The sequence below is a fragment of the Oncorhynchus gorbuscha genome, linkage group LG11 (assembly GCF_021184085.1).
Source record: "Oncorhynchus gorbuscha isolate QuinsamMale2020 ecotype Even-year linkage group LG11, OgorEven_v1.0, whole genome shotgun sequence".
Taxonomy (NCBI): Eukaryota; Metazoa; Chordata; class Actinopteri; order Salmoniformes; family Salmonidae; genus Oncorhynchus; species Oncorhynchus gorbuscha.
Window position 1 is genome coordinate 44,332,519 of NC_060183.1, and position 27,032 is coordinate 44,359,550.

The 27,032-nt window shown below is 44.1% G+C and overlaps 2 protein-coding genes across 10 annotated transcripts in view; both read left to right on the forward strand.

Annotated features, from left to right (window-relative positions):
* The window catches only part of LOC124048716 (SH3 domain-binding protein 2-like), a 29,842-nt gene extending 21,747 nt beyond the window's left edge, over positions 1 to 8,095 (forward strand). For 7 of the 8 annotated variants that reach the window (XM_046369761.1, XM_046369759.1, XM_046369760.1 and 4 more), the window contains 6 exons: positions 4,396 to 5,038; positions 5,167 to 5,287; positions 5,542 to 5,597; positions 5,799 to 5,874; positions 5,992 to 6,051; positions 7,327 to 8,095. In XM_046369761.1, coding sequence (XP_046225717.1) covers positions 4,396 to 5,038; positions 5,167 to 5,287; positions 5,542 to 5,597; positions 5,799 to 5,874; positions 5,992 to 6,051; positions 7,327 to 7,464 — 1,094 coding nt within the window. In that variant the 3' untranslated portion in view covers positions 7,465 to 8,095. The remainder of the gene's footprint in view (positions 1 to 4,395; positions 5,039 to 5,166; positions 5,288 to 5,541; positions 5,598 to 5,798; positions 5,875 to 5,991; positions 6,052 to 7,326) is intronic. The other variant, XM_046369756.1, reaches the window with a different exon arrangement.
* A 3,150-nt stretch (positions 8,096 to 11,245) lies between these two features.
* LOC124048718 (very low-density lipoprotein receptor-like) lies at positions 11,246 to 26,282 on the forward strand. 2 transcript variants are annotated; one of them, XM_046369762.1, is made up of 20 exons: positions 11,246 to 11,543; positions 14,442 to 14,561; positions 15,621 to 15,743; positions 17,283 to 17,405; positions 17,574 to 17,945; positions 18,270 to 18,392; positions 18,764 to 18,886; positions 19,306 to 19,425; positions 19,612 to 19,737; positions 20,108 to 20,279; positions 20,578 to 20,802; positions 20,914 to 21,032; positions 21,163 to 21,302; positions 21,746 to 21,887; positions 22,284 to 22,433; positions 23,601 to 23,663; positions 24,179 to 24,220; positions 24,701 to 24,781; positions 25,024 to 25,193; positions 25,437 to 26,282. In XM_046369762.1, exons 1-20 carry the CDS (start codon positions 11,477 to 11,479, stop codon positions 25,470 to 25,472), a joined length of 2,637 nt encoding a protein of 878 aa, XP_046225718.1. In that variant the 5' UTR covers positions 11,246 to 11,476; the 3' UTR covers positions 25,473 to 26,282. The 2 variants fall into 2 exon arrangements, with proteins under 2 accessions (XP_046225718.1, XP_046225719.1); XM_046369763.1 differs by lacking the exons at positions 23,601 to 23,663; positions 24,179 to 24,220.
* The last annotated feature ends 750 nt before the right edge of the window (positions 26,283 to 27,032 follow it).

The window sequence follows — 27,032 nt, forward strand, 5'->3', positions numbered from 1 at the left end:
TGTGACTATAACAGAACGTGCTTTTCATCGAAAAGTGCAGGAATATCTGATCACTGAAAATGGAAATAAATATCCATCCGCGACTTCAAGGAATTGTTCAAAGTGAATCGAATTACATGAGACAGAGGTTTCAGTGCCTACAGCTTCCACACGTTGTCTAGAGTCTTGTCATTTGATTCGCAATTGATTATTGGTCTAACCGAATCAAGGAATCGATTCCCTCCAGTCTCCGACCGGCTGTTTTGGTCGAGCTCTCTCCAAGACATTTTTTCGAAACAGACACCTATAGAATTGACATCGCCTCCTGATGAATTTTATTGCTTATTAACATGTACGAATACCTAAAGTTACATTACAAAAGTATTTCGAAGTGTTTTGTGAAAGTTTATCGTCGACTTTTTGAATTTAAAAAAATGACGTTACGTTATGAAACGCTATTTTTTTCAGTTTATCACACAGTCTTCATAGATTGATATCTAGGCTATATATGGACCGATTTAATCGAAAAAAAGACCCAATAGTGATTATGGGACATCTAGGAGTGCCAACAAAGAAGATGGTCAAAGGTAATGAATGTTTTATATTTTATTTGTGCGGTTTGTGTAGCGACGACTATGCTAATTATTTTGTTTACGTCCCCTGCGGGTCTTTTGGGGTGTTACATGCTATCAGATAATAGCTTCTCATGCTTTCGCCGAAAAGCATTTAAAAAATCTGACTTGTTGCCTGGATTCACAACGAGTGTAGCTTTAATTCAATACCCTGCATGTGTATTTTAATGAACGTTTGAGTTTTAACTAATACTATTAGCATTTAGCGTAGCGCATTTGCATTTCCAGAGCTCTAGATGGGACGCCTGCGTGCAGGTAGGACCAAGAGGTTGAATGCCAATTCCTTTTCATACTTTACACGATCATGCTCCCGATCATGCTCTAGCTGTAACAGAAGCAGTTCTTTCTGCTGTTCAAAAAGAAGACTACTAGGTCTAACCGATGGAATGGCCATTGTAATGATACGGGGAGACGAGTCCTCAGCAGAGGCTGGCCCAGTGGTATCTTCAAGAATACCACTCCATCAGATTGGCCTTCAATATTAACCTAATATAATTCTTTAGACGTTTATCACTAATTTCAACCTTGTGTTCAACGACCTTCAACAGCTATTCTTTAGTACCTAATTCTAACAATTCCTCTGATGGAAAGCGAATGAACTCATCTGCATAAGACGCCATAGTTAAACAAAAAATTATTGCTCTTCCCCTCTGCTGAGCACACCAGACCACAACCCGAGAAATGACAATTACCCTGAGCACCACAGAAGAGAGATGAGATACGGAGCTTCCTACCATAACTCAACCCTAGTCTTCGTGCGGATTTATGGTGGGAATTTACGCCCTGTAGCCCCCTGGCAAGGAAAAACTCCCCAGCATGCTGGCAAATTCCAGTCCACAGACAGCACACAAAAATAACAAACATTTAACCATGCCCAACATATTCCAAAAATGAAACACGTCGCTAAGCCTATGAGGTGAAAAAAGCTATAGCTCCGAGTAGTAAGTTCCACTACCCTACCCAAATCTCCCACTGAGGTACACAGCCGATTACTCACCTCAGACTGATGTCCCAACAGAAAGTAGAACAAGAGTGTCCAGGCTAGGCAGGGCCTGGAAACTAACCATTATCGCTCTTCAACGCAGCACACAAACCAAACAACAAAGGCAACCAATACTGGGCCTATCAAACTCAAACAAACAAAATATGCAAACCAAACACGTACCTCCACGTTCTCCCAAATAAATATGTTCAAAAATCCCAGAGCCCCCACTTGTCACGAACCGGCTCAAAGCCCGTAACAAAAGGAAGCCAACGTGGAGATAAGGAGTAACAAAAATGTATATTTATTAAATAAGTAACTAAATATAATATACAATGGTGTGTGTGATCAGCAATCAGTAGTGTAAGTGAGTGTTTTGCATGCATGAATGTGATAATGCAGGGTGTTGAAAGGTGCCAAAGCAAACAACCAAAAAACCACCAAGAAACAAAATCTAGAAAGGTGTCTGCATGGAGAGAGTCTCCTCTATGAATGGGGAAGTGGTGTATTTATCCTGGGACACACCCGGCCCAGGTGTTTCCCATTTAGCTGACGACCCTCCCAACTCCGCCCACCGGCATCCTAATAAGGAAACAAGAACAAAGAGAGAATACGGCAGACAGAGTGGGAGGGTCGTCACACTTTCCTGTGGCGGTCCTCATGAGAGCCAGTTTCATCATAGCGCTTGATGGTTTTTGCGACTGCACTTGAAGAAACGTTCAAGTTCTTGACATTTTCCAGATTGACTTACCTTCATGTGTTAAAGTAATGATGGACTGTAATTTCTCTTTGCTTATTTGAGCTGTTCTTGCCATAATATGGACTTTTTATCTGTACCCCCCCCCTCCTTGTCACAACGCAACTGATTGGCTCAGACACATTAAGAAATAAAGACATTTCACAAGTTAACTTTTATGAAGGCACACCTGTTAAGTGAAATCCATTCCAGGTGACTACCTCATGAAGCTGGTTGAGAAAATGCAAAGAGTGTGCAAAGCTGTCATCAAGGCATAGGGTAGCTATTTGAGGAATCTCATATCTCAAATATATTTTGATTTGTTTAACACTTTTTTGGTCACTACATGATTCCATATGTGTTTTTTCATAGTTGTGATGTCTTCACTATTATTCTACAATCTAGAAAATAGTAAAAAATAATGAAAAACCCTTGAATGAGTAGGTGTTCTAAAACTTTTGGCCGGTAGTGTGTACATGTATACAGTGCATCCGGAAAGTATTCAGACCCCATGACTTTTTGCACATTTTGTTACGTTACAGCCTTACTCTAAAATTGATTAAATTGTTTTTTCCACTCATCAATCTACACCATATACCCCATAATGACAAAGGAAAAACAGTTTTTATAAAACACAATAGCAAATTTATAAAAAGAAAACATTGAAATATGATATTTACATAAGTATTCTGAGCCTTTACTCAGTACTTTGTTGAAGCACCTTTGGCAGCGATTACAGCCTCGAGTCTTCTTGGGTATGATGCTACAAGCTTGGCACACTGCTATTTGGGGTGTTTCTCCCATTATTCTCTGCAGATCCTCTCAAGCTCTGTCAGGGACACTCAAGGACATTCAGAGATTGGTCCTGAAGTCTGTCCTGCGTTTTCTTGGCTGTGTGCTTAGGGTCGTTATCCTTTTGGAAGATGAACCTTCACCCCAGTCTGAGGTCCTGAGCGCTCTGGAGCAGGTTTTCATCAAGGATCTCTGTACTTTGCTCTGTTCATCTTTCCCTCGATCCTGACTAGTCTCCCAGTCCCTGCTGCTTTCCTCCAGACTTGACGCTGGGCATTCAGGCCAAATAGTTCAATCTTGGTTTCATTGGACCAGAGAATCTTGTTTCCCATGGTCTGACAGTCTTTAGGTGCCTTTTGACAAACTCCAAGCAGGCTGTCATGTGCATTTTATTGAGGAGTGGCTTCCGTCTGGCCACTCTACCATAAAGGCTTGATTGGTGGATTGCTGCAGAGATGGTTGTCCTTCTGGGAGGTTCTCCCATCTCCACAGAGGAACTCTGTCAGAGTGACCATCGAGTTCTTGGTCACCTCCCTGACCAAGGCCCTTCTCCCCCTATTGCTTAGTTTGGCCGGGTGGCCAGCTCTAGGAAGAGCGGTTCCAAACTTCTTCCATTTAAGAATGATTGAGGCCACTGTGTTCTTGGGGACCTTCAACGCTACAGACATTCTTTGGTACCCTTCCCCAGATTTGTGCCTCCACACAATCCTGTCTCAGAGCTCTACGGACAATTCCTTTGACCTCATGGCTTGGTTGTTGCTCTGACTTGCACTGTCAACTGTGGGACCTTATATATACAGATGTGTGCCTTTCCAAATCATGTCCAAACAATTGAATTTACCACAGGTGGACTCCAGTCAAGTTGTAGAAACATCTCAAGGATGATTTATGGAAACAGGATGCACCTGAGTTCAATTTCGAGTCTCATAGCAAAGGGTTTGTATACTTATGCAAATCATTTTATTTTTAATACATTTGCAAACATTTCGAAAAACCTGTTTTCACTTTGTCTTTATAAGGTACTGTGTGTAGATTGATGAGAATTTGTATTTATTTAATTCATTTTAGAAGAAGGCTGTAACTAAACAAAAAATGGAAAAAGTCAAGGTGTCTGAATACTTTCCGAAGGCACTGTATCTATAGCTAAACGATAACTACCACTGAAACAACATTGTCTCTCAACTCTCAACAAAGTTGTCAACAATTTAGGAAGTCCATGTTTCCTACTGTTTCTAGTACCTATCACTGAATATCTTCTTTTTTTACTGTTGAAGGAAGACTAACTGTTCCACCACCATCATACCATCCTCCTCCACTCCCATGCCAGTTTAGACAAGAATCAAAATCAGGATTCTGCAAAGGTCTCCCCCAACCTGCCCCTGCCCTTGTCCCCAACAGGACCCTCTCCAGCCCCCTTCCAAAGAAAATGTCCCCGGTATTACCTCGACCCAAGCTGGGTGAGGTCGGCCACAACCAACATGGACACATGGACATCCCAAACAAGGACAGCCCAGAGAGAAGTGTGAGGGGCCCTAAGACCCCTCTTCCCACTCCCATTGCCAGCCTTCAGAAGCAGATGATGATGGGGAAGACGTCCATCTCCACCCTACCTGTGGGGGACCACAGAGACAAGAAGCCCCATGTTCCAGTGACCCTCAAGTCTCCCGCCACCCTGCCCATCTGCATCAACCTGGAAAGGCAAATGGGGCTGAATCCTAGAACACCTGGTTACCATGGCAACAGACCCAGTCACATCCCAAGTGTTCGAAAAAACTGCCACAGCACTAGGTCAACACCAGATCTCCCACCACAGGCCTCGCCAGCACTGAACCACACGCCTGGACAGTACAAGCCACCCCTCCTAGCGAAATCTCCATGTCCGGCAACCATGCCTAAACAACCAAGAGGGTCAGCACAGTAAGTGTCTGCAAAGGCTTTACTTTTTGCTCTGAACTACAGTTTGATTTCAAGGTTGTTATATTGTAATCATGCAAAAATATATAGCACCGTTTAAGATGAAGGTTAAAACACCCACTTCTTCTCAGAAGATCCTCTCCAGATGGACAAAGCTTCCGAACCTCAGTGGACGAGGTGCCTGCCTCTTTAAGAAAGAACAGGGATCCATCCAAGGACAACGACAATGACTCTGATGAAGACTATGAGAATGTAAGTGGCCATATTCTCCATCAACTATCACTCTTGTGTACACAGGCTACGAGAGAAACACATCTGTTATGTTTTGTGTTGAGTTTAGTGTCTTTACTCGGTGGTGAGTGCATGCCATTGTTTCACTGCAAATTCCATAATCTCATCGCACAATCTTGTTCCGTGTACTACAGATTAGTCTTGGCCTGCTGACACAATTCTAACCTCCTTTATGTCTGTTGTTTGTTGTTTTTGACACATGTTTCTGACCTCAGGTTCAATTACCGGATTCTGTGTTTGTGGACATAACAGAAACAAGCAGTGTTGAAAAGTAAGACAATAAACAATTTCTGTATTGAACATTTGTTAAATCCTCCTTGTTCCTTTTTGTGTAACAGTCTTTAACGCCCACTAATGTTCGATCGGGGAATCTCTTTCTGACAATCATGTCTCTGTTTTCTCTTGGGAGAAGAGCAGAGCACGTCTGAATGCAGTCTTACTAAAATACATTATTATTGTGCTTTAATTGCAGGTTATTTATGGAAACCTCCAGTTCACCGCAGGATGGTCTCTACTGCTTCAGGAACTCAGGATCAAAGACATCCAAGGTACAACATGTGCATGCTGTGATGCATAAACATCTAGGGATTCACCACACATCACACAATGAATATTAAAAAGAAACTGCTTTAGTAAACAATGTACATTTGTTCTCATTGAATCAGGTGCTGGTGGTGTGGGATGTGGATCTGTGCAAGGCCAGAAACTACAGGCTCTTTGAGGAGGTCAGAAGCACTGTCTTTACTTTCTGTCTACCCATGCCCGTAACTAAACACGAGTACACAGAGGTCCGGTCATTTTTTATCATTTGAAAAAAAAAAAATGATAATAAAAAATATATATTTTGTACACAATAAAGAAAATCAATTACGGGTCAACATCGAAATATTGCCCCAGCGTTGATCAAAGCTCAGAACGTTGATCCAGGCTCGTTATGTACGCCTGCATCCCCCTGGATTTGCCTCCCGGATAAACCTTCTTAGCAGCACATTCGCCACTCTTTCAAACGGCCTGAGACGAGAAACTAACTACCCCAGATCGGTGTACCCTCAAGTAGGCAACTGAAGACCCTGCAGACAGCGTGTTTGCAAGATACCGAAAGAAAAAAAAACATGTTAAAACCATCCGCATTTTAAAAGCATCCCGCACAACTGGTAAATAGTCGCTTATAGATGTCAGTCAATCAGGTGGCTAACTGCCGGCACACACTTCTATTGCACTAACGTTGAAGGCTCTGGCTAGTATTACTTAGCCAGCTAGAAGGATGAATTAAGAAGCTAACGTTAAACAGAGCCTACCTCATCAGGAGCAGAAAATACGCTAGCCTACAAAGTTCTCATAATAAATTTGATTTATAGAGAGTAGGCTACTGAGACAGACAGTGATGTGGCGCTTAGTGGTGAGGCTGAGGCAGTCTGCAATGTATGCAGGAGGAAGCAGAGGAGACGGAGAGAGAGGAGCAGAGGTTAGTACAGTGGATCCCAAACTCGGGGTCGGGCACCCATGTGGGGTCCCCTGAGACAATCGGTACTAATTTGATCAAACAAGTTAGGAAGTTGAAAAGACATGTTTCAATATGAACATCTCCACATGGCCTATCTTCCCTATAGGCCAACATTAAAATGCTAACAGTTCAGTTCTAAAAATGTCTCTGATGCCACGTGTCAGTGTGAATCATTTCTCATATTTCCTCCCTTTCAGGGGAATAACATTACAGTGGCTAATAGGCTATGTGTTTGTAGATCGACTGAGGTGAATGAACCTACAGCAGCCAAGGTGATAATGGCTGGGGTCCTTTTTGCTTGCTTTTACTGTTCTCCAAATAGCATTTGTAAGTTTTTTAATTGTATAGAAATTAAGCTACCGGACCTCACTAAAACTCAAATCTTGGTTAAGGCTGTCTAGCATGTCGATTGTCTGACTCAATCAATAATAAATGATAGGATTCCAGTACCATATCTGTCTTGTTTGATGTGAATTTCAATGTGTTTATGGTTTAGGACTCCCGGGTGTTCCTGGAGTTTGAGATGACATTTTCCTCCCTGTCGGCCCTAGTGGAGCACTACTATAGCCACCCTCTACCCAATCACAACTCTCTGTGTCTGCAGCAGCCATATGGTTACATCATGCCCAGATGACCCTGTCCTGACTCTGCCTGAGGCCATTGCCTCATCCACTCAAACGGACTCTCTCCTTTTGGGCATCTAATACGGTTCTGACACTGTCATGAACTACAGTTGAAACCTGCTGTGGTAGAAACTAAATGACACTGCCCCCTGTAGGGCAAGTCAGATTGGTGCATATCTGTAACCAAGCCTGAGTATTTGTTGGAGTGATTCTGATGAGCGTCATGGCGTGGGATCTAGCCCTAAACAACGCTTGGGCAGAGGTGCAACGAGTGCACATGGTTGCAGTTGTGAAGAAAATATGGTATCTGTGAGGAGGACAATGAGCTCTATATACCGAACAAAGATGTATTATGTGAGGACTACTGCAGGACTAGTACTCTAAAGGTCTGTCATTACACTGGATAGCACTGTTGTAGTGTTGTTCAGAATACAAGCAAATGTGAAGATTTGTGGGTTCACTGCACATTAATGTTGGAATATTTAACACTGGTTTTGCATTACGCATTGAGGACCAATTATGTGTAAATCACTTATTTATTCCATAAAGTTTATGAAATGTATCATATGCTATCAAACTGTCCACACATCCTATTGCACTGTACAGAACTGTCCATTTGTGATATGTAAATTAAATGCATTGTAAAAAATTATTTTGTAAAATTCTTTCTGATTATATTGTTTTTTTTATGTGTAACTGGATAACAGCAGAGGGCAGGCGACGATTCCATTGGGTGGCACTGTTTGGTGCTGTGCCATGTAAATGGGGTGGCAGGTAGCCTAGTGGTTAGAGTGTTGGACTAGTAACCAAAAGGTTGCAAGATCAAATCCCCAAGCTGACAAGGTAAAAAATAAGTCATTCTGCCTCTGAACAAGGCAGTTAACCCACTGTTCCTAGGCCGTCATTGAAAATAAGAATTACATAGACCCTACTGTCAACTAAAGTTTTTGTTTAATTATGAAAAAATATATTTATGTTGAGTCACAGACAATAATAAACAGCCACATAATTACAAGTATACTTTGTAGAAAGTATTAAAGGTGAAATCATAGCTCCTATCACTATACCCTTACCTACATGTACATATTACCTCAATTACCTCGAATAACCTGTACCCCTGCACATTGACTTGGTACCGGTACTCCTTGTACATAGCCTCGTTATTGTTATTTTATTGTAGCTCTTTTATTTTTTAACTGTAGATTTGATTTAGATATTTCTATGTTGTAATCTTCTGTTGTGTGTGTTGTTCTCCAGCCCAGAGGGCACGTGCAGCAAAATCACACAGAGATCACTCACTGATAGTGATGAGCAGACACTGGTTCAGATAAAAGCCTCCCAAAGGAATGCCTTGATACAGCAGCAACACAAGCAGCAGAGACGCTGGTTCGTTAAACATGCACACTAAGTAAATCATTATAATGGTATCGTGATTAATATTCAATATTTCCCCGTCTGACTCAGAGAGGAGAATTATATAACAGTGTCTCTATCAGACCTTGACAGGGAAGGATGCCAGGAGATTTAGCGCTCCAGCTAAATCACTTCTTATTGTCTGTTGTCTTTTCTCCCCCTTTCCCCTCTACTCTGCCACAGCCATATCACCACCAGCATCACCACGTTATCAGCACAGGATATTGGTGCACTGTTCTTCAACTGGTTCATTAAATGGGATTCAGCGCGAACGAACACTAATGCAAATTGGAATTTATGAAGGCAGGATTACAAGACTCCATCGCTGTAAATTAATTAACAGAGAATATTGGGCGCCTACAGACAACACCACAAGAATGATAGCATCCAATATGTATAAATCCATTAAATGTAGCATTTTAAAGGCTAGTTGCAGTGTAAATTGACTCCATCAAATTATATTTGATGTTAAAAATACAGATATTATTTTGGTTGTACTTTTACCCCTTTCTCTCCCCAATTGGAAGTTGCAATCCTGTCCCATCAGTGCAACTCCCATACAGACTTGGGAGAGAGCCATGCGTCCTCTGAAACACAACCATGCCAAGACGCATCGCTTCTTGACACACTGCTCACTTAACCCAGAAGTCAGCCACACCAATCACCATACAACTGGTGACCAAAGTCGGCTTAGGTGGCCGGCCCACCACAAGGAGTCACTAGAGCACAATGGGACAAGGACACCCAGACAGCCAAGCCCTACCCTAACGACAATGCTGTGCCAATTGTGTACCGCCTCATGGGTCTCCCGGCACAGCCGGCTATGACACAGCCTGGGATTGAACCCGAGTGTATAGTGATGCAGTGCCTTAGACCGCTGCGCCACTCGGGGGGCACATCTCACAATTCTTGTAGAAAATGTTACTTCACTGGAGTTAGGAGAGTATTAACTTGATTCAGAATAGTGCACACACCATTTCACATTCAATATAAGGTAGCACAACTTTTCCAATCCATACTATTTAACGTGAGTTGACTTGTTTGCTACACTGTAAATGTACACTGAGTGTACAAAACATTAGGAACACCCCACAACCACCACCCATTTGCCAGAACTGCCTCAATTGCTCGGGGCATGGACTCTACAAGGTGTCAAAAGCATACCACAGGGATGCTAGCCCATGATGACTCCAATGCTTCCCACAGTTGTGTCAAGTTGGCCGGATGTCCTTTGGCTGGTGGATCGTTCTTGATACACACAGGAAACTATGGAGCGTTAAAAACCCAGCAGCATTGCAGTTCTTCCCACACTCAAATCGGTACGCGTGGCATCTACTATACCATACCCCGTTCAAAGGCACTTAAATATTTTGTCTTGCCCATTCACCCTCTGAATGGCACACATACACAACACATGTCTCAATTGTATGCAGGCTTAAAAATCATTTAACCTGTCTCCTCCCATTCATATACACTGATTGAGGTGTATTTAACAAGTGACATGAATTAGGGATCATATCTTTCCCCTGGATTCACCTGGTCAGTCTAGGTCATGGAAAGAGCAGATGGTTCCTAATGTTTTGTACGCTCAGTGTATGTGTAGACAGTACAATATCTGAACATCAAAGTCTGCAAATAACACTAAATGCTAGGTTTATGTTTTCAAACAGCACTAAATTATGGATTTATAATTATGGAGAGGGAAAGAAAGAAAAAGAAAGATAAAGAGAGAGAGAGATTCCATGATGATGCACAGTATTACAGTTTTGTTTTGGTCTGCCTGCAGAATCTAGGACAGAAAGTGCCTCCAGCTGTGTTACTGGTACATCGCTACTATTACAGAACAGGCAAGTTGCAAGGGAGATTCATCAGCTGCCCAATATTCTTCATGATAAAAACAAGGGGATGGATAACAAGAAGGAGATATCAGAAACTTGTAGCTTAAACATAAAAATTGGTCCACATTAACCCCTGTATGGCTGGCTTTCATTGCACTCTTTCACTTTACAAACAGTATGTTCAATTGCTCTGTAAGTTGACTGCAATTACTGCAGTTATGTGCTGTTATTGGCTAGATCCTTTATTTTTTATCCACAGTCCCATGAAGTCTGGCCAGTGATATGTCCCACTCACGCTAGATTGACTAGTAATCAATCAATTAATCAATTAGTGGACTCAATCGGTCAATCAATCACTCAGCTAATTGCCCCTTGACAATCATACATACATTTTCATCTCGGCTACAGTTATGAATTGTAATAGCATATGTATCGAAACACTTCCCATCAGAATAGCATTACACATAGCCTAACATCACTGGTGGGCAGGGAAAGGGTTACTGTTTTGTAAAATGACATTTTGAAGGAGGGGGGGAAAGCTCACACACAGCTCTGCTGGCGCGGTTGTTTGGTGCAGGTTGATGTTATCAGTAAATTAGGACATGGCTTGCAGCTTGATGACCAGCTTGAGAGGAGGGAGAGCCTGACCGGTGTTGCCTAAATGAGATAAAAAGCGCGTGGCTGGCGCTAGGATTTTGTATTCTCCAGCAAGGTGTCGTATCCGTAACAGTGAATATCCGCGCAGAACTACCAGGCCAGCTCACACTGCGAAATGGTCACGTCTATTCTTGGACTCCTTATCCTACCGATATGTCTTCAGCAGTGTGGTGTTGTACACGGTACGTAGCCTAATTGTACATGTCTGAACGTTTTGTGGTCTATTTCAATGTGTTGGTACAACACCGGGTTGGTTATGCCCATTACACCTGCCCATGGTTTCTTTACACAGGACTGACCGCGGCAATGTAATACTCAACCTTGCTTTCGTTCTACGAATATGGCACAAAACGGGGTTTCACAGTGCCCTCGGCATACTGTTTTATTCCAACATTTGCCGTTTCCAATAAAATGCCTAGGTTTGACAAACTCCAGAATAATTGCTTTCAGTCTTTAGGTGTCGGTCGTTTTAAATGCGGCCAGGCAAAAGGCCTGTGTTTATGTAGGCTACGTGGTCGTTACACTAGAAACGTATAACCGTCGTTAAAAAAAAATGGTCAGTGTGGGTAATTGGTTTGGGTTGCAATGAATCTGAAGTCAATAGTACTGATATAGGGGGGTGGGATGTATTTGGAATCTTCTCTTTAACATTCGCTCTCTGTAGGTTACAGAATATTCCACCAGTGATCATTTATTTGTAGATTGGGGCGAGCCTTCAATGGATTGATATGTTGTTTCACACTGGCCGGTGGGACAGCGTAGCAACACTACATTCTCCTCTTGGGGGGATTTATAAAGAACACATTTATAAAGAACAGGTGATTTACTATTTGCGGGGTATTGGATTGCAGTGCATGGCATTGGCGATTAAGCGCTTGTCTGTATTACCCTATCGGTATGTAGACCATCTATGACGTGTTTAGCTTTGTCATTGCGCGTGAAGGGGTATGTTTTGCCACACGGTGAAAATAACATTTGATTAGTGTCAGGGCCTTTTGTTGTTGCATCTCAGATTGTTTTCACTTCGTGAATTTGAGCGAGACCATACGCAAATGAGGTTCTCCTTGACCTAATTAAAATGGAGCTGTGACCAAGGCTTTATTCTCCATTTTGGTTGTGATACTGAGACCAATGGTGCTCAAAAGCGCATGTTCTTCAGACTGTAGGCCACCACAGCGGACAGGGACTACAGACGGACACAATCTGTGGCGAACGGAAATATGTTTGTCAATCAAAGCAGACAATGGGCCTGAATGAAAGATGCGCATATTTTTTGAAATGTCTCTTTTGTTACTCAATTAAAAGTATAATACAATGACTTAAAAGTAGGCTAGGCTTACCTACACTAGTCTACATTTTAATGTTTGCCCTATATAGCTTTCATTATGGAAACTGGTTATTTGAGTATTAACCATACATTTCACAATGACATTAGTCTTAACACTAATTACATATTTCCTTGGGAGTGTTTCAGACCTTCTGCTATTAATGATTGCACAATTGCAAACACTTGAAGCCTACAATTAATTTGAAAATGGTAAATAATGAGACTGATCTGCAAGCTGCCACTAGGTGTTAGTAAGCCTGCTTTACTTTGGTTGGTGGGTTTATTCCCTAATGTACACGGATCTAAAATATAAACTCAACATGTAGTGTTGGTTTCATGAGCTGAAATAAGATCCCAGACGTTTTCCATACACACAAAAAGCTTATTTCTCTCAAATGTTTATGCCCTTGTTAGTCAGCATCTCTCCTTTGCCAAGAGAATTCATCAACCTGACAAGTGTGGCATATCAAGAAGCTGATTAAACAGCATGATAATTACACCGGTGTATCTTGTGCTGTGGACAATTAAAAGGCTATTCTAAAATGTGCAGTTTTGTCACACAACACAATGCCACAGATTGTCTAGTTGAGGGATCATGCAATTGCCATGGTGACTGCAGGAATGTCCACCAGAGCTGTTGCCAGAGAATTGAATGTAAATTTCTCTACCATAAGCCGCCTCCAACATTGTTTTAGAGAATTTGGCAGTATGTCCAACTGGCCTCTAAATCGCAGACCATGTGCGGGCAAGCTGTTCGCTGATGTCAATGTTGTGAACTGAGTGCCCCAGGGTGGTTGTGGGTATGGGCAGGCATACAGACAACGGACACAATTGCATTTCATCGATGGCAATTTGAATGCAGAGATGAGTGATGGGATCCTATTTTTTTTTGGGGGATCTGGCACTGATTAATGTAATCTGTATGTGTAGGCCTGTGTATGAGGACTCATATCAGCCACTTGTTTGGTAGTACCCCTGAGACTTATGCTAATGTCCACACTGCAAGCGCTCTGCTTTATGACCCTCTTGATCGTTCTTTGGCATTCTACCCTTCAAGAGCCTGATCTGCTGGCTTGTTTAGAAAATGGCTGTGTCTGAAAATGGCACCCTTTTGCTTATTTAGTGCACTGCTTTTAACTTGAGGCGTCTGTTCAAAAGTGTGTGCTATTTAAGTAATGGGGTGCCATTTCGGACACTCTTTGGCCACTGCCCAGGACAATTACTAGTCGGTCCCAGGCAGACTATTGTGCTGGTGGTATTGGCCTCCCGTCACACAGGTCTGTTAGCTCCCTGCTGCAGAAGTGTACCATGCTGAGCAGGTCACTCAGGCACACTCTGAGGAGCAGGGGGTCATTAGACATGGTCCGGCTGTACTTTCTCCTCTCTGCACAGGCTCGTAGCTGGCTGGCAACAGCCACTCTGTCATACAGGAGCCATATGCCGTGTTTCACTGGCTGGCTGGTACCTACGGCACAGTGGGTTATTGGTGATGTCAAATGAACTCTCTTCCCTCTGTCAATATTAACCCCATAGACTGTCATTTAGAATTTGACTCTGGCTTTTGAATTTGGCTTAACCATGGATTGGCTGCATGTGGTGATGGCTTATTTTGTTCTGTGTCCTACAGACACGACCCAGGTCAGGACTTTCAATTTGGTGACGAACGAGATGGAATGTTTTAGTCCTTGAAGCCTGGAGACTCAAACGCCAGTTCCACATTGTTGTGCAATGAGTATTTCCTTGTTCCTTACAGGATCGAAGACTGAATGTGAGCCCAGTCAGTTCCAGTGTGGGAATGGCCGCTGCATCCCATCTGTCTGGCAGTGTGACGGGGATGAGGACTGCTCCGACGGCAGTGACGAGCACATCTGTGGTGAGACGCACGAACCGCCTCTCACACCATTTCATCAGATCGGTGACAAATCAGTGGCATAGCCTGTTATGAAACCACCCTTGTTATCTTGGCCCCGTTGGTGCTGTGTCTGAATCCACCGGGGTTATCATGACCTGGTGTAAGTGGCGCCGGATCTGGAGAGCTAAAAATGGCCATGACGGAGACGCGCCCACGAGCCCCATCTGGGCAAACTGAGTGTCACCTTGATTTTCTGTGCTATCTGGGTCATGGGGGATGAGATGGAGCAGGATGGAGGGATGGAGGTTGCTGTAGAAAGGGATGTGTGTTGTGGTCTCGCTGAAATCTGTGCTGACATAACCACTTTAGTGTTACTATGGATTACCTGCCCATCTGTTTCCTTTGTCTCTCTGCCCGTCGATCCCTCTATTGACTGTATACATTACCACCACAGCCCTGGTGACATTAATGTTGATGGGACTTCCATAAGAGTTAGATGGGCCTCTGGCAATAGGTGGCAATCTAGTCACAAGGAGGAATGGCCTGTGAGGAGGCTCTTTAGCACAGTGGACATGAAGTGACTGAAAATAGGGTGGGGTAAGTGGGAGGTTGAGTGCAAGGGTAGTGCTTTGCCATTGTGGAGGTCTGTTTAACGAATACTATGCTCAGTGCAATAGACCAGGATTTCCCCAAACTCTGTCCTTAGGGCCCCCTGGGTGCACCACTTGGTTATTGTCCTAGCACTACACAGCTGATTGAAAATAAACACTTAATCTTCAAGCTTTGATTATTTGAATCAGCTGTGTAGTGGGACCCCAGAACCACGTTTGGAAATCCTGAAATAGACCACTATACTAAATATACACTATAGTGACTATGATTTTTTTTTAAAGGGCACATTGTCAATCCTTATATTGGTCTCGTCCGGAGCTGACCTTCGGCTCTTATTTGTGATACTTTGGTTGGCACTTTGGGGTGGATTTTGTCTCACTGAAAGACCAAGATGCTTCATTTGGTGGTCTGATTCTGAAGCTTGCATACTGTCTCACTAACACACCTGATGCCGCTGTGCCTTTGCAGTTCGTAAGACCTGTGCGGCGGTGGATTTTGTCTGTCGCAATGGCCAATGCGTCCCCAAGAGATGGCACTGCGACGGTGAGCCAGACTGCGAGGATGGCTCTGACGAGAGCGTGGATGTTTGCCGTAAGTGAGCTGCAACAAGCCAGCCCCAGATTGGGACTCCTTTTCCTTCTGATCTCCGTATCCAGTTGAGAAATGTATCCTTGTCTAAAATAAATGTTTCAATGTTTTGCCTTCACTTACAGTATGATGAAAAGTTGGGTCTAATTGCCTCTCCCATAATAAGTGGGTCAGGTTGTCAATCTCACACGGGCGCTTAATCACAGTTTCACCATGTGCCTCCCACTGTCAGCCAATGCAACAGCTGTGTCAGTTTGTGGATATGGCTTTGGATCAAGATTAGATCAGGTTACTCTGGCCCTTTCCACTATACTGCTTTAAGCGCATGTCCTCCGTGCACCCTCGCATAGTTCGACTTGCATAGAGACCAGGTGGCCACATTAAAAGCCTTCATTTAATGTTTCAAACGGGAGTGTTCCCAGTGATGTGGGCAGCAGCAATGTATTCCACAGCAGTACACAATGAGCAGGGTGTCAGTCCTATTTGGGGTGGTTTGTGTGTACGTGCAGGTCAAGACGTCACTGGTTTGTTTGACCAGCTGGCGGAAAAGCGCTCTGTCAGTACGCATGGTTATGTTTGTGTGAGAATGTGAGTCACCACATTTAAATATTGAGGAACTCTTAATTCTCCCAAAATATCCTTTAGTTAGAAGCGGTTGTCTAAGCAATTCGCTCCCGAAAGTGCATTAGGTTAGATGAGGCTGTTTCTACACCTGCATTGCCTGCTGTTTTGGGGGTTTTAGCCTTGGTTTCTGTACAGCACTTTGAGACATCAGCTGATGTAAGACTGGCTTTATAAAATGTTGATTTGATGAGACGTTAAGAATATTTCCAACACTGGTCTGTCCGTTCATCTGCCATCGTACATTACACTCTGAGCCCGTTGTGTGTGACGTTACATTAGGAGCAGTATGAGTTTTTCTCCAATGGGGATATAATGCTTCACAAGCTCTTCTGACTGATACTGCCCAGCATGGCTTCATATGCATTCCTCAGGAATTGAGTTTCATTGATTTGGTAGCGAGCACTCTCACCAGACCTTCCTCTATCCCTGTTACACATGAATCGTCTGTCTCCTCTGCTTCAATGGTATGATTAGTAGGTCAGTTCCTGATGGATTGTCTTTGATTGAAATATTAAATTCCTCTAGGTTTGATTCCTAACCAACAGGTGTTGTGCCAATCGACACTAGATAGAGGCTTGTAAGAGCTTTGAATGGGCTTGAAGATGTGCTCTGGACTCTCAGCCTAGTTAAGGAAGCATTTGTAATCTGATCTATACAGTACCTACCCTGTAAAGAGTGAGGGAGTGTACACACACTAATCTCAATCTAATTTTGTTGAACACATAAAGATCAATTGATTTGAAAATGTATCAAATTTGTCTAACCGCCTACGTTTGCTGTCAGAGGCAGTCGACTCAGTGCTCCATTAGCCAGCCTAGCCCAGCGCCCTGCAGAATTGTGTTAAGCATTTCCCATCCCAAACACTTGTGGCACTAAAGGTCTCTAAATTCACTCCCCCTCCATCCATGTGCCCTGCAGACACCAGGACCTGCCGTGTGAATGAGTTTAGCTGTGGTGCCGGGTCCACCCAATGCATCCCGGTCTTCTGGAAGTGTGATGGCGAGAAGGACTGCGATAACGGCGAGGATGAAATTGACTGCGGTGAGTTGCTTTGCCATGTAGGGCAAGAGGTGTCCCTCGAACTGCTAGGTGGATTTCCTTACTATGCATTTTTGACTGACTCCAAGCAGCAACAGTTAATTTAGGAGTACATGGTTGTTGATTCCTACATTGGCGTCACAGTACTGAGTACTCTGTTCACTCACACAGGTAACATCACGTGCGCCTCGCTGGAGTTCACCTGTGCGAGCGGCCGCTGCATCTCCCGTAACTTTGTGTGCAACGGCGAGGACGACTGTGGCGACGGGAGTGACGAGCAGGAGTGCGCCCCGTCGTCCTGCGGCCCCAGCGAGTTTCAGTGTGGCAACGCCACCTGTATCCCTGGCAGCTGGGTGTGTGACGACGACGTGGATTGCCAGGACCAATCGGACGAATCCCCTCAGCGCTGTGGTCGCCACCCCACGCCCCCGGCTAAATGTTCACCCAGCGAGACTCAGTGTGGCTCTGGGGAGTGCATCCACCGCAAGTGGCGCTGTGACGGAGACCCCGACTGCAAGGACGGCAGTGACGAAGCAAACTGTTGTAAGTGTGGAGCGGCTTAATCAGACCGCCTGCAATTTCCAGCAGGCCAGCCGATGTACCTTATTTTGGTTACTACTTTTTTTTTTTTTTGCTACACAGGTCAGATTGCGCTGATTTCATATGATCATAAATGGAGCCTTCTATTAAAATAAAACTATTGCAATAAAAGGATCTGGCCATAAAAAAACATGCTTGTCTTTATACTCTGTGTTCACAGCAGCTGTCATGGGTTTCAGTTTTTTTATGTTTATGACTGGTGTAGGTATTGAGTGCTAATGGGTTAAGGGTTAATGGTGTAACAGGTCTGTGTCCTCTCCTCTCCAGCTGTTCGTACCTGCAGGCCAGACCAGTTCAAGTGCGAGGACGGCACCTGTATCCACGGCAGCAGACAGTGCAACAGCTTGCGTGATTGTGCAGATGGCACCGACGAAGTCAACTGCAAAAACTGTGAGTGTTCAACCAGAAGTAATGTCGTCCCGAACGAATGTACATGGTGTTTCTACACTACAGAACGTTTCCGACACGAGGTCATTTTTGCGTCTGTGTTCAGTTATTCCTGTATGAGTTGGGTCAAAATATGCTCAATAAATACTTTAATTTGATATTCAGGATTACAGCAATGTGATGATGGAAGTATTGACTTCAAGCCATCACATGAATTGCGTTGGTTGCACGTCTCCGTGTTTCTATGGGGGACATGAACAACATCTTGTAGACGGTCGACTCTCAATCTCCTACACCCACTTCCATTGTGTGACTGTACCTGTATAACAGCCTCACCGTTTGTAATGCCACGTTCTTTCTCTTTCTCGACTCAGTGACTCAGTGCAACGGCCCTGACAGGTTCAAGTGTCGGAGTGGCGAGTGTATCGAGATGAGCAAAGTGTGCAACAAGGCCCGGGACTGTCCTGACTGGAGCGACGAGCCCATCAAAGAGTGCAGTAAGTGGATGGACGGGAACCAAACCGGTTTATAATTAAGCAGTAGAAGCGACGTGAGGACGAGATCAGTTGGTGTGTGTAGTCTTGTGACTTGTTCAGTCACGATGAAGAGCCATGAGTGCTTTCACTGGAGTGGGTTGCCTTGCAAGTTGCAATACTGCCCTGGTTGTAGACCACAGAACATTATGGGGTTGACGCAAGTGTTCGGTCTGTTTGTGTATACCACTTACTATATACATTTGACCCTTTTGACCTGTCCCATGGAAGATACCTCGTCTTGTCCTTGTCAAACTCGTCCTACGCTACAGCGATTCCCATTAGTCCACTATCGTTCAGCCAGTCCACTGATGTGATTTTTTTTCAGGCAGGCCTTTGTTTGTGAATAAAGAGTAACCACCGTTCTGCTGTTCCCGTCTCAGACCTGAACGAGTGTCTGCTGAACAATGGCGGCTGCTCCCACATGTGCAGGGACATGGTGATTGGCTACGAGTGTGACTGCACCCCTGGACTGCAGCTCATAGACCGTAAAACCTGTGGGGGTAGGAGCCATATCTAATCATTAACCCATACACTATTTGATATTAACTCTCGTGCGAAATAAAGGTGTTTTCAGCTGACATTTGTAACTGGGTATTGAGACTTACTACACCTCTTACATTTTAACTCTGCGTTCACAACTAAATTCATTGACCTGTTAGTGACTCATGTTTTTCCCTTTCCTGCAGACATCGACGAGTGTATGAATCCTGGGATCTGTAGTCAGATCTGTATCAACCTGAAGGGAGGGTACAAGTGCGAGTGCCACAACAGTTACCAGATGGACCCCACCACGGGAGTGTGCAAGGCCGTGGGTAAGTTGGCTCAGCCTGGCGTGTATACACCATGCTGTACCACCACGAGCACATGGCAGAGGGATGCCTAGGCAGACGTTGGCTGCGCTAGAGGAACGCAGCGTCACTAATGGGCATCCGGTCCAATGGACTCTGTACCCCATGTCGATCTGTCCTGATCAATGTGTTTGACTTAAGCTGCTATATATTTTATTGTAGTCCAAGCTCAAATGGAAAAGCGGTGATAGTTTGCAACGACCTTGATCTGAGAAGTCCAGCTGGGGGATGTTTGTTTTGTGCCATTTCTGACTCGGTGACTCGTGATTAGTGTTCTGACTTGAAAGGCTCCATTGTATTGGCATTATGAATGAGTGTCTGTGGCTCCCTCAAGGCACGGAGCCCTGTCTGATCTTCACTAACCGGAGGGACATCCGGAAGCTGGGTCTGGAGAGGAGGGAGTACACGCAGATCGTGGAGCAGCTGCGTAACACAGTGGCACTGGATGCAGACTTCACCCAGCAGACGCTCTTCTGGGCTGACCTGAGCCAGAGGGCCATCTTCAGGTAGCTATGGGTCCCATCTTCAGGTGCAACGTGTCCCGTCACGCCCACATGCGATTTACGTCTCAGCCCATAGATGGTCTATCATGGAGTCTGTGTTCACCTTGACCTGTTATCACTGGTTTGACTGACGTATGAAATCAGTTTTACATGGTAACCAGGGCCAAAGTTCAATGAGCATATGTTCGCTATACTTCCCAGCAGTAAACCATTCAACCCTACAAACTATTCTTATTTATTTTTGGCTCAATGAGTAACCTCAAACCGAGCACAGATGTTTCTCAACCCCTTGTCTTTCCAGCACGGTGTTGGATAAGCGAGGAGATGTAGGAAGTCATGTGAAGGTGATAGATAACATCCAGACACCAGTGGGGATCGCAGTTGACTGGATCTACAAGAACATCTACTGGTCAGACCTCGGTACCAAGACCATAGCTGTGGCCAACTTCATCGGCACCAAGCGGAAAGTTCTCTTTGACAGCGGTTTGAAAGAGCCTGCGTCCGTCGCTGTTGATCCACTCTCTGGGTAAAGTTCCTGTATTTAATGGGGTTCTGCATTTCTGTTGACCAGTTCCTGAATGCTTCCACCTTTCTGAACCCTCATAATGATTTGATCTCCTCTCTGCCCGTCTTCTAGCTTCTTGTACTGGTCAGATTGGGGTGAACCAGCTAAGATTGAGAAGTCTGGCATGAACGGGGTTGACAGGCAGGTCCTGGTCGAGACTGATATTCAGTGGCCCAATGGAATCACTCTGGGTGGGTAAAGCTGGATTCTGGTTGTCCTGTCACTGCATTATACCTAATGTGCATTTACCCTTTGAGCAGGTTCAATTGCTTTGACGGCGACAGGGTGTGATGAAGATGTCTATTCATTTCCTTCCCTTAGACCTGATCAAGAGTAGACTGTATTGGGTGGACTCAAAGTTGCACATGCTCTCTAGTGTCGACCTGAACGGAGACAACCGGAGGAAAGTGCTCCAGTCCCCAGAATACCTGGCTCACCCCTTCGCTGTCACTGTGTTTGAGGTATGGCTCTCGATGCACTGTGTGGGTGGTGAAATGTGGCGTGTGTGTATATAACAAGTGTGCGAAAGCTACTTCCTGTAACTAATACACTGGCAGGGCAATTGACAGGTTTTACTTTTGCGTCTACAATTTGATTGCTTCTCGTGTTAATGCTACCCAGCATTAACACAACGCATGCTTTTATTGACATTCATAATTTGTCATTTGCTAAGTCTCTGTTCAAAGTGATTAGTTGGTTTCAACATAACTGGTTTTCTGCAAACCTCATGATTTTCTCCATGTGTGGTAATCAACGGCATTTACCCCTGGTGGCATTTGACAGATTTACTGTTAGAATAAATATCTTTTCGGTGTCTTCAAGTCTTTCCTTCTCTGAAGCATAGGTTTCAAGCCATTTCTACTGGCATCTGCTCTGGGGTTTAGTGTGACTGGTTTTGTTTCAGGATCGAGTGTTTTGGACAGATGGGGAGAACGAGGCAATCTACGGCGCAAACAAGTTCACAGGCTCTGATGTGATTACCCTGGCAAGCAATCTGAACGAGCCACAGGACATCATTGTTTACCACGAGCTAATCCAGCTGCCTGGTAAGGCTGCCAGATGTTAGCCCTCTCTCCCAAGCCCCAGTGATCAGGCAAAGCTAGTTAGCCTAGATCACAGGGAGAGGGCTGTGTTGCCTCTGTGAAATTCACAGCTCAGCACTCATATGTAACAGTCTTCAGTCAACTCCATTGACTCCCTGTAACCGTTAGATACGGAAAGGTCAAAAACAAGGATCCTGCCATGCGCTAACTGGCTAGCCTCTCTAAATGCTTTAAAAAAACACTTGGACTAGGATATTTTAGGACATCAAAATGCTGTCATGTAGGCACGACGATTGATCTGTTTTTTTTAAGGCAAAGTAGCGTAGTTCTTCACGTAATGTATGGGGCAGTAGCCACTGCCTGTGCCAACTGGTTCCCTCCATTTTTGATTCCACACAGGGACGAACTGGTGCAATGAGAAGGCTCAGAATGGTGGCTGTGCCTACATGTGCCTGCCAGCTCCACAGATCAACAAATACTCCCCCAAATACACGTGCGTGTGTCCGAAAGACCAGACGCTCGCTACAAATGGCCTTCACTGTCGACCAGGCAAGTACCTTAACGTTAACATCCGGTTGGGCAGTGAGGGGTTAAACTGTGCTGTGATGCCAAGTTTTTTTTGTACGAGCCCTCTCTCTTTAGAGGCCTTTAACTCTCATTCTGTCACCCAATCATTTCTTTCCACTCTGTTGCTTGTGAAGCCTGACTGCTGTAGCCAGGCTGTCTGTCCCTCTGTTTGCCTGTCTTCTGCTTCATCCCAACTGCCTGGCTTCTGCTTCATCCCAACTGCCCTTCTAAAAGCCTCTGCTGATTTTTCTTCCCCTCTCAGAGCCACTGATGTTTGGGAATATAGTTGAGATGGCACTGGGCTTTTTAAAAGCAGTTTGATTTAATGAACCACCCAGGGTGTGGAGGGGACAGGGGGTTATTGTAGGGGCCAATAAGAGGGACTCCTGTCACTTGAATGCTTTATATACTGCTTTTTTTAGATTTGATCCAGAAAGCAACATGTTTTCTACCCAAATAGAAGGTAACTGTCTTGCCTGGTAATTGATGGAATGCTAGGATATAGACTGTGCTTGACGCTTTTCATTTGCATGAGACAAAGGGGTGAGATCTGCTTAGTGAGGGTACTAGCGGGGAAAGCTCAGGCTTGTGCACCCCACTGCCCTTAACCAACATCTATCGCCTAAGATCCTGTTATACTTGTCATGCAGTGTAGTCTACGATCTTAATTTAATAAAGATCTTTATTAAATGATCAATGAATAAGGATTATTTCTTGTGGTAATTTAGGCCCAGGTGAGTAAAGTGTGGATAATATTGTCTGATCTAATCGTCTCTCCTGCTTCATTTCATTCATGCCGCTCATAATCCTACATGAGCAGCCTTCAGATTTTGCACTACTATAGAGTAATATAAGCCTTAACATTTCCTGCTTTTCGTTGCCAATTCCTTTGGCAATTGAACAAGGCTCTGGCTAGCTGGACAGTAGTATAGAAAATTGATTTGATTTCCCTGAAGTAATTTTGGATTACTTCTGCACTTTTTTGCAAACGCTTCTGTGCTTTGCGTTGCTCCGCTTTCCTGTTTTTCCGCAAGGAAATCATTTGTGGCATGAAAAAGCTGCATGGTAACACGCGTTTCCGTAGTCAGACTGTGAAGCTGTGGTTGAAGTCCTGCCAAAACATTACAATACTCTGTTCTCTTATGACAGTGAGCCCTTCTACTCCCTCAAAGGATGATGGGAAAGCTCTAATACGTCCCACTGACCCCCAAGGTAAAGATGTCAACCGCCCGCATGCCATGTGTGGCTGGGGCTGCATGTGTGTCCTGGCTATAGCCTTGACTCGGGACCCAGTAGTCTAGTTTCATGGCCTTTTGGGCTCTTAGTTAAAAGATGTCAATGATTTTAATTTTACTCTTGGATGACTCTGGTCTGGCTTCCCTGTGCTACCCATCGTCATGGTGATTAGCCTATAAGCTTTCAGCCTTCTACTGGGGTGGTGATGGGGAAGTTGGTCAGTCAAGATGTCTGGAGTGTTAGACATTCCTGTACTGTCAAAGTAGATTTTGGAAGTAGCTATTAATGCCATCCACCCAGGAATGTTAAACAGTAGATTTAAGTGACGTCTACAATTAACCAGTGGATGCATGCACAATTAAAGTAACAAATATAGCATTTTATCTGTAGTGGATTTATTTAATTAGCCTGCTTTTTAAGTCATTTGTTTAGGCCTTTTGTTTTTGTAAGATGCCTTTGTTGTGCTGATCTCAGTGTTTTTTTTGGTTCAGTGACCACGGTGCCAAAAGTTGTCCCCCAACCTGTCCCTGCTGGTAAGCCCCAGTTCTCCTTCCCTGATTGAGCCCTTGGTGAAAAGAAGTGGTCGTTTTCCTTAGACTGTGATTTGTGCCAAATCACTGGTCCGTCAGCCCGTTCTTGCCAGCTCCTGATGGCCACATAATGTTCCAGAGCCCAGCTGCCCACCAGGGGGGCTGCCAGAGGGATCAGAGCCACCCTATTGGCAGACGGGCAGGGAAGAGAAAAAAAAGCTGGTTCTCTCTGCCCCCCCCTTCCATTCACCTACTTGTTTGCAAGTCATGTCACTACCAACTCTCATATCACCTATGTTCCATTTCCTAGAGGTATTATTTAGATGACCAGTTGCGTCTATTGTACTTTAGGCCCTAAAGGTTATTCTTGGTACAACGTGATTATTGGTTACCCTAAAATAGACTAATAGAGACATGAACCAGTATGTTTACGTGGTCCCTCGAAGGACCGACTCTCATTCAGACTAACTTTTTCTGTCGTAGAAGCCAACGTCAGTACAGCCATCCGTGAGGTGGACTCTACAGCTAGAGGATCTGTAGCTGCCTGGGTTATCCTCCCTGTGTGTAAGTACCGCTGTCACTGCCCCATCCTGCAGCTGTCTGACTCATACTTTTTAAAGGACACTCAACTGTATGATAGGTGGGTGGGCAATGGTTTTTCCTAGTTATAGTAGTTGATTGGCTGTGGTGATTTATTCAGGTTACCATTGAATTGCACCGCCGCTGTGTAACCTTGGCTCTGGCTAGCTGGATAATAAACTACAGTATGGCTTTATTTTGATCCCACTTTTGTCTCCTGTCCCCAGTGTTCCTGGCCATGGCTGCTGCAGGAGGCTACTTGATGTGGCGTAACTGGCAGCTGAAGAATAAAAAGAGCATGAACTTTGACAATCCAGTGTACCTGAAAACCACCGAAGATGACCTCAACATTGATATCAGCAGGCACTCCTCCAATATAGGCCACACCTACCCAGCAGTAAGTAGTCTCCTTAATCAGTCGCGTGTTCACTTCTGTAATGAACTACTTGATTGTGTGAACTTCCATTTCCTTTTTGCATTGTGACTTATCACCTTACGTTTACTTGCAGACTGTCCCCTAAGGGGGAAATCCCATTCATTGTTGCTAGTAGCCAGACTACTTTAGCCCTCAAACGGTAAATTGTTTAGATGCTCTGCCCGTGAAGGTCCACTTTCCATTGTGCTTTTGTCTTCCTTCCAGATATCAGTTGTGAATACAGAAGATGACTTGTCATAACCAATCTGCCAAGTGAAACCCGTCAGTTTCTTCTACCTTTGGTCTCCATGCCAACGACCTCTGCTTCTTTAACAGAGCAACAACCAGATGCCTTCTGAAGTGCATTAAGTTGTGTTTTCTGGGGGATGTTTGTCATTAGTTGTGTGAATGATGTATGAATTGTCCTACTCACACCAAGTGTGTCCAAAGTGGCAAGGGGTTTTGGGGGCTTGGCCTCTTTTATATCCCCACTCCTTCCCCCTTAGCCCCAAAACATTTCAAAGATTCTACTACGTGCGACCTTGCGTCTAGTTCAGTACACTGGTCGTCCTTTGAAGTGAGGCCATGCAGGGCGCGATACTGGTTCTGACCTTCAGTCCCCTAACTGGACATGTTTATCTGAATATTTATGAAAAGCATATTTTAGGCAGTACTGTCTTAAAATATGTATGTTTCTTATGAACATAATCTCCAGAAGCACATTCTTATAAAGCTTTTTTTGTGTGTGATTCTGTGCTGGGAAGATGAGAGCTAAGGAAGGTCATGTTACTACTGCATTTGTAAAACATTGTACATAAACCCTCTTCCCCTAAGAACAGAATCAGGACTGAAGCACTTTGATCAAATGGTCTGCTGTAAATAAGATTGTATACATTTGACTGAAATCAATTTTTGCTATGGTTGGGCATAGTACCAGGGTAGGGTAAGATGTATTTAAAACTGACTTTGTTAAACTATTTTGTATGTTTGTGCCGTTGCTGTGACTTTTTCTAGCCATGTGCAGGGGGACTAAATGCTGTGTCGTGAATAAAATGATTTGCAAACACTTAAGATGAAACGAGACCCTTTCATTTACACATTTTTGGGAGACTCATAAGTCATTCAAAAAGCCACTGCTTGACTTTCCCTGTACCACTTTATTTAGGGGTACATTCTCCCAAAGTATACAATCCCCTCATTCAAAAAGGAATTGACTGGTCTGAGGCTGTCATGTATGCACTAAACCCATTTTAAAATGAGGGGTACAAATGTACCAACTTCTGGAGTTTGGTAGAATCTGAGCGCAACCTAGGATGTCATTTGTTGGTCTAAGGTAGTGGCCCTAGTAGCTTTTCAGGAGTGCACTTCAACATTTTAATGATTCACAGCCTATTTCAACTGCATTAACATATGCATAGTAGTGCCTGATTTAACAATTGACGATGGCAATATGGATTGTTTTGATCTACAGGATATCATAATCCAAGTGAACCTCTTGACGGAGGGTAAAATGTAGATATCTGCCTAATAGACATGTCCAAAAGTATTTTTCATAATGGTAATGCTGCATAGGTTTGTCAAACTGCCTTTTCCTGTACATACTTGAGGACAAGCTCATGTACGGATACTAAAATAGGAAATGTTTAACTATTCAAAAGTAGGGCATTTAAATAACTCTTTCTAAATACACTGAACAAAAATAAATGCAACATGTAAAGTGTTGGTCCCCTGTTTTTTAATGCCATCTTTTATTTTAGCTCCATGTTCTCCATATGCACAAAAAGCTGTTAGTGAGCATTTCTCCTTTGCCAAGAGACTCCA

Coding starts and splice junctions, on each gene's coding strand:
- LOC124048718 (XM_046369762.1), top strand. CDS start 11,477: ATGGTCACGTCTATTCTTGGACTCCTTATCCTACCGATATGTCTTCAG. Junction 21,033..21,162: donor GCCCAATGGAATCACTCTGG/GTGGGTAAAGCT, acceptor TCCTTCCCTTAG/ACCTGATCAAGAGTAGACTG. Junction 21,888..22,283: donor CGAGCTAATCCAGCTGCCTG/GTAAGGCTGCCA, acceptor GATTCCACACAG/GGACGAACTGGTGCAATGAG.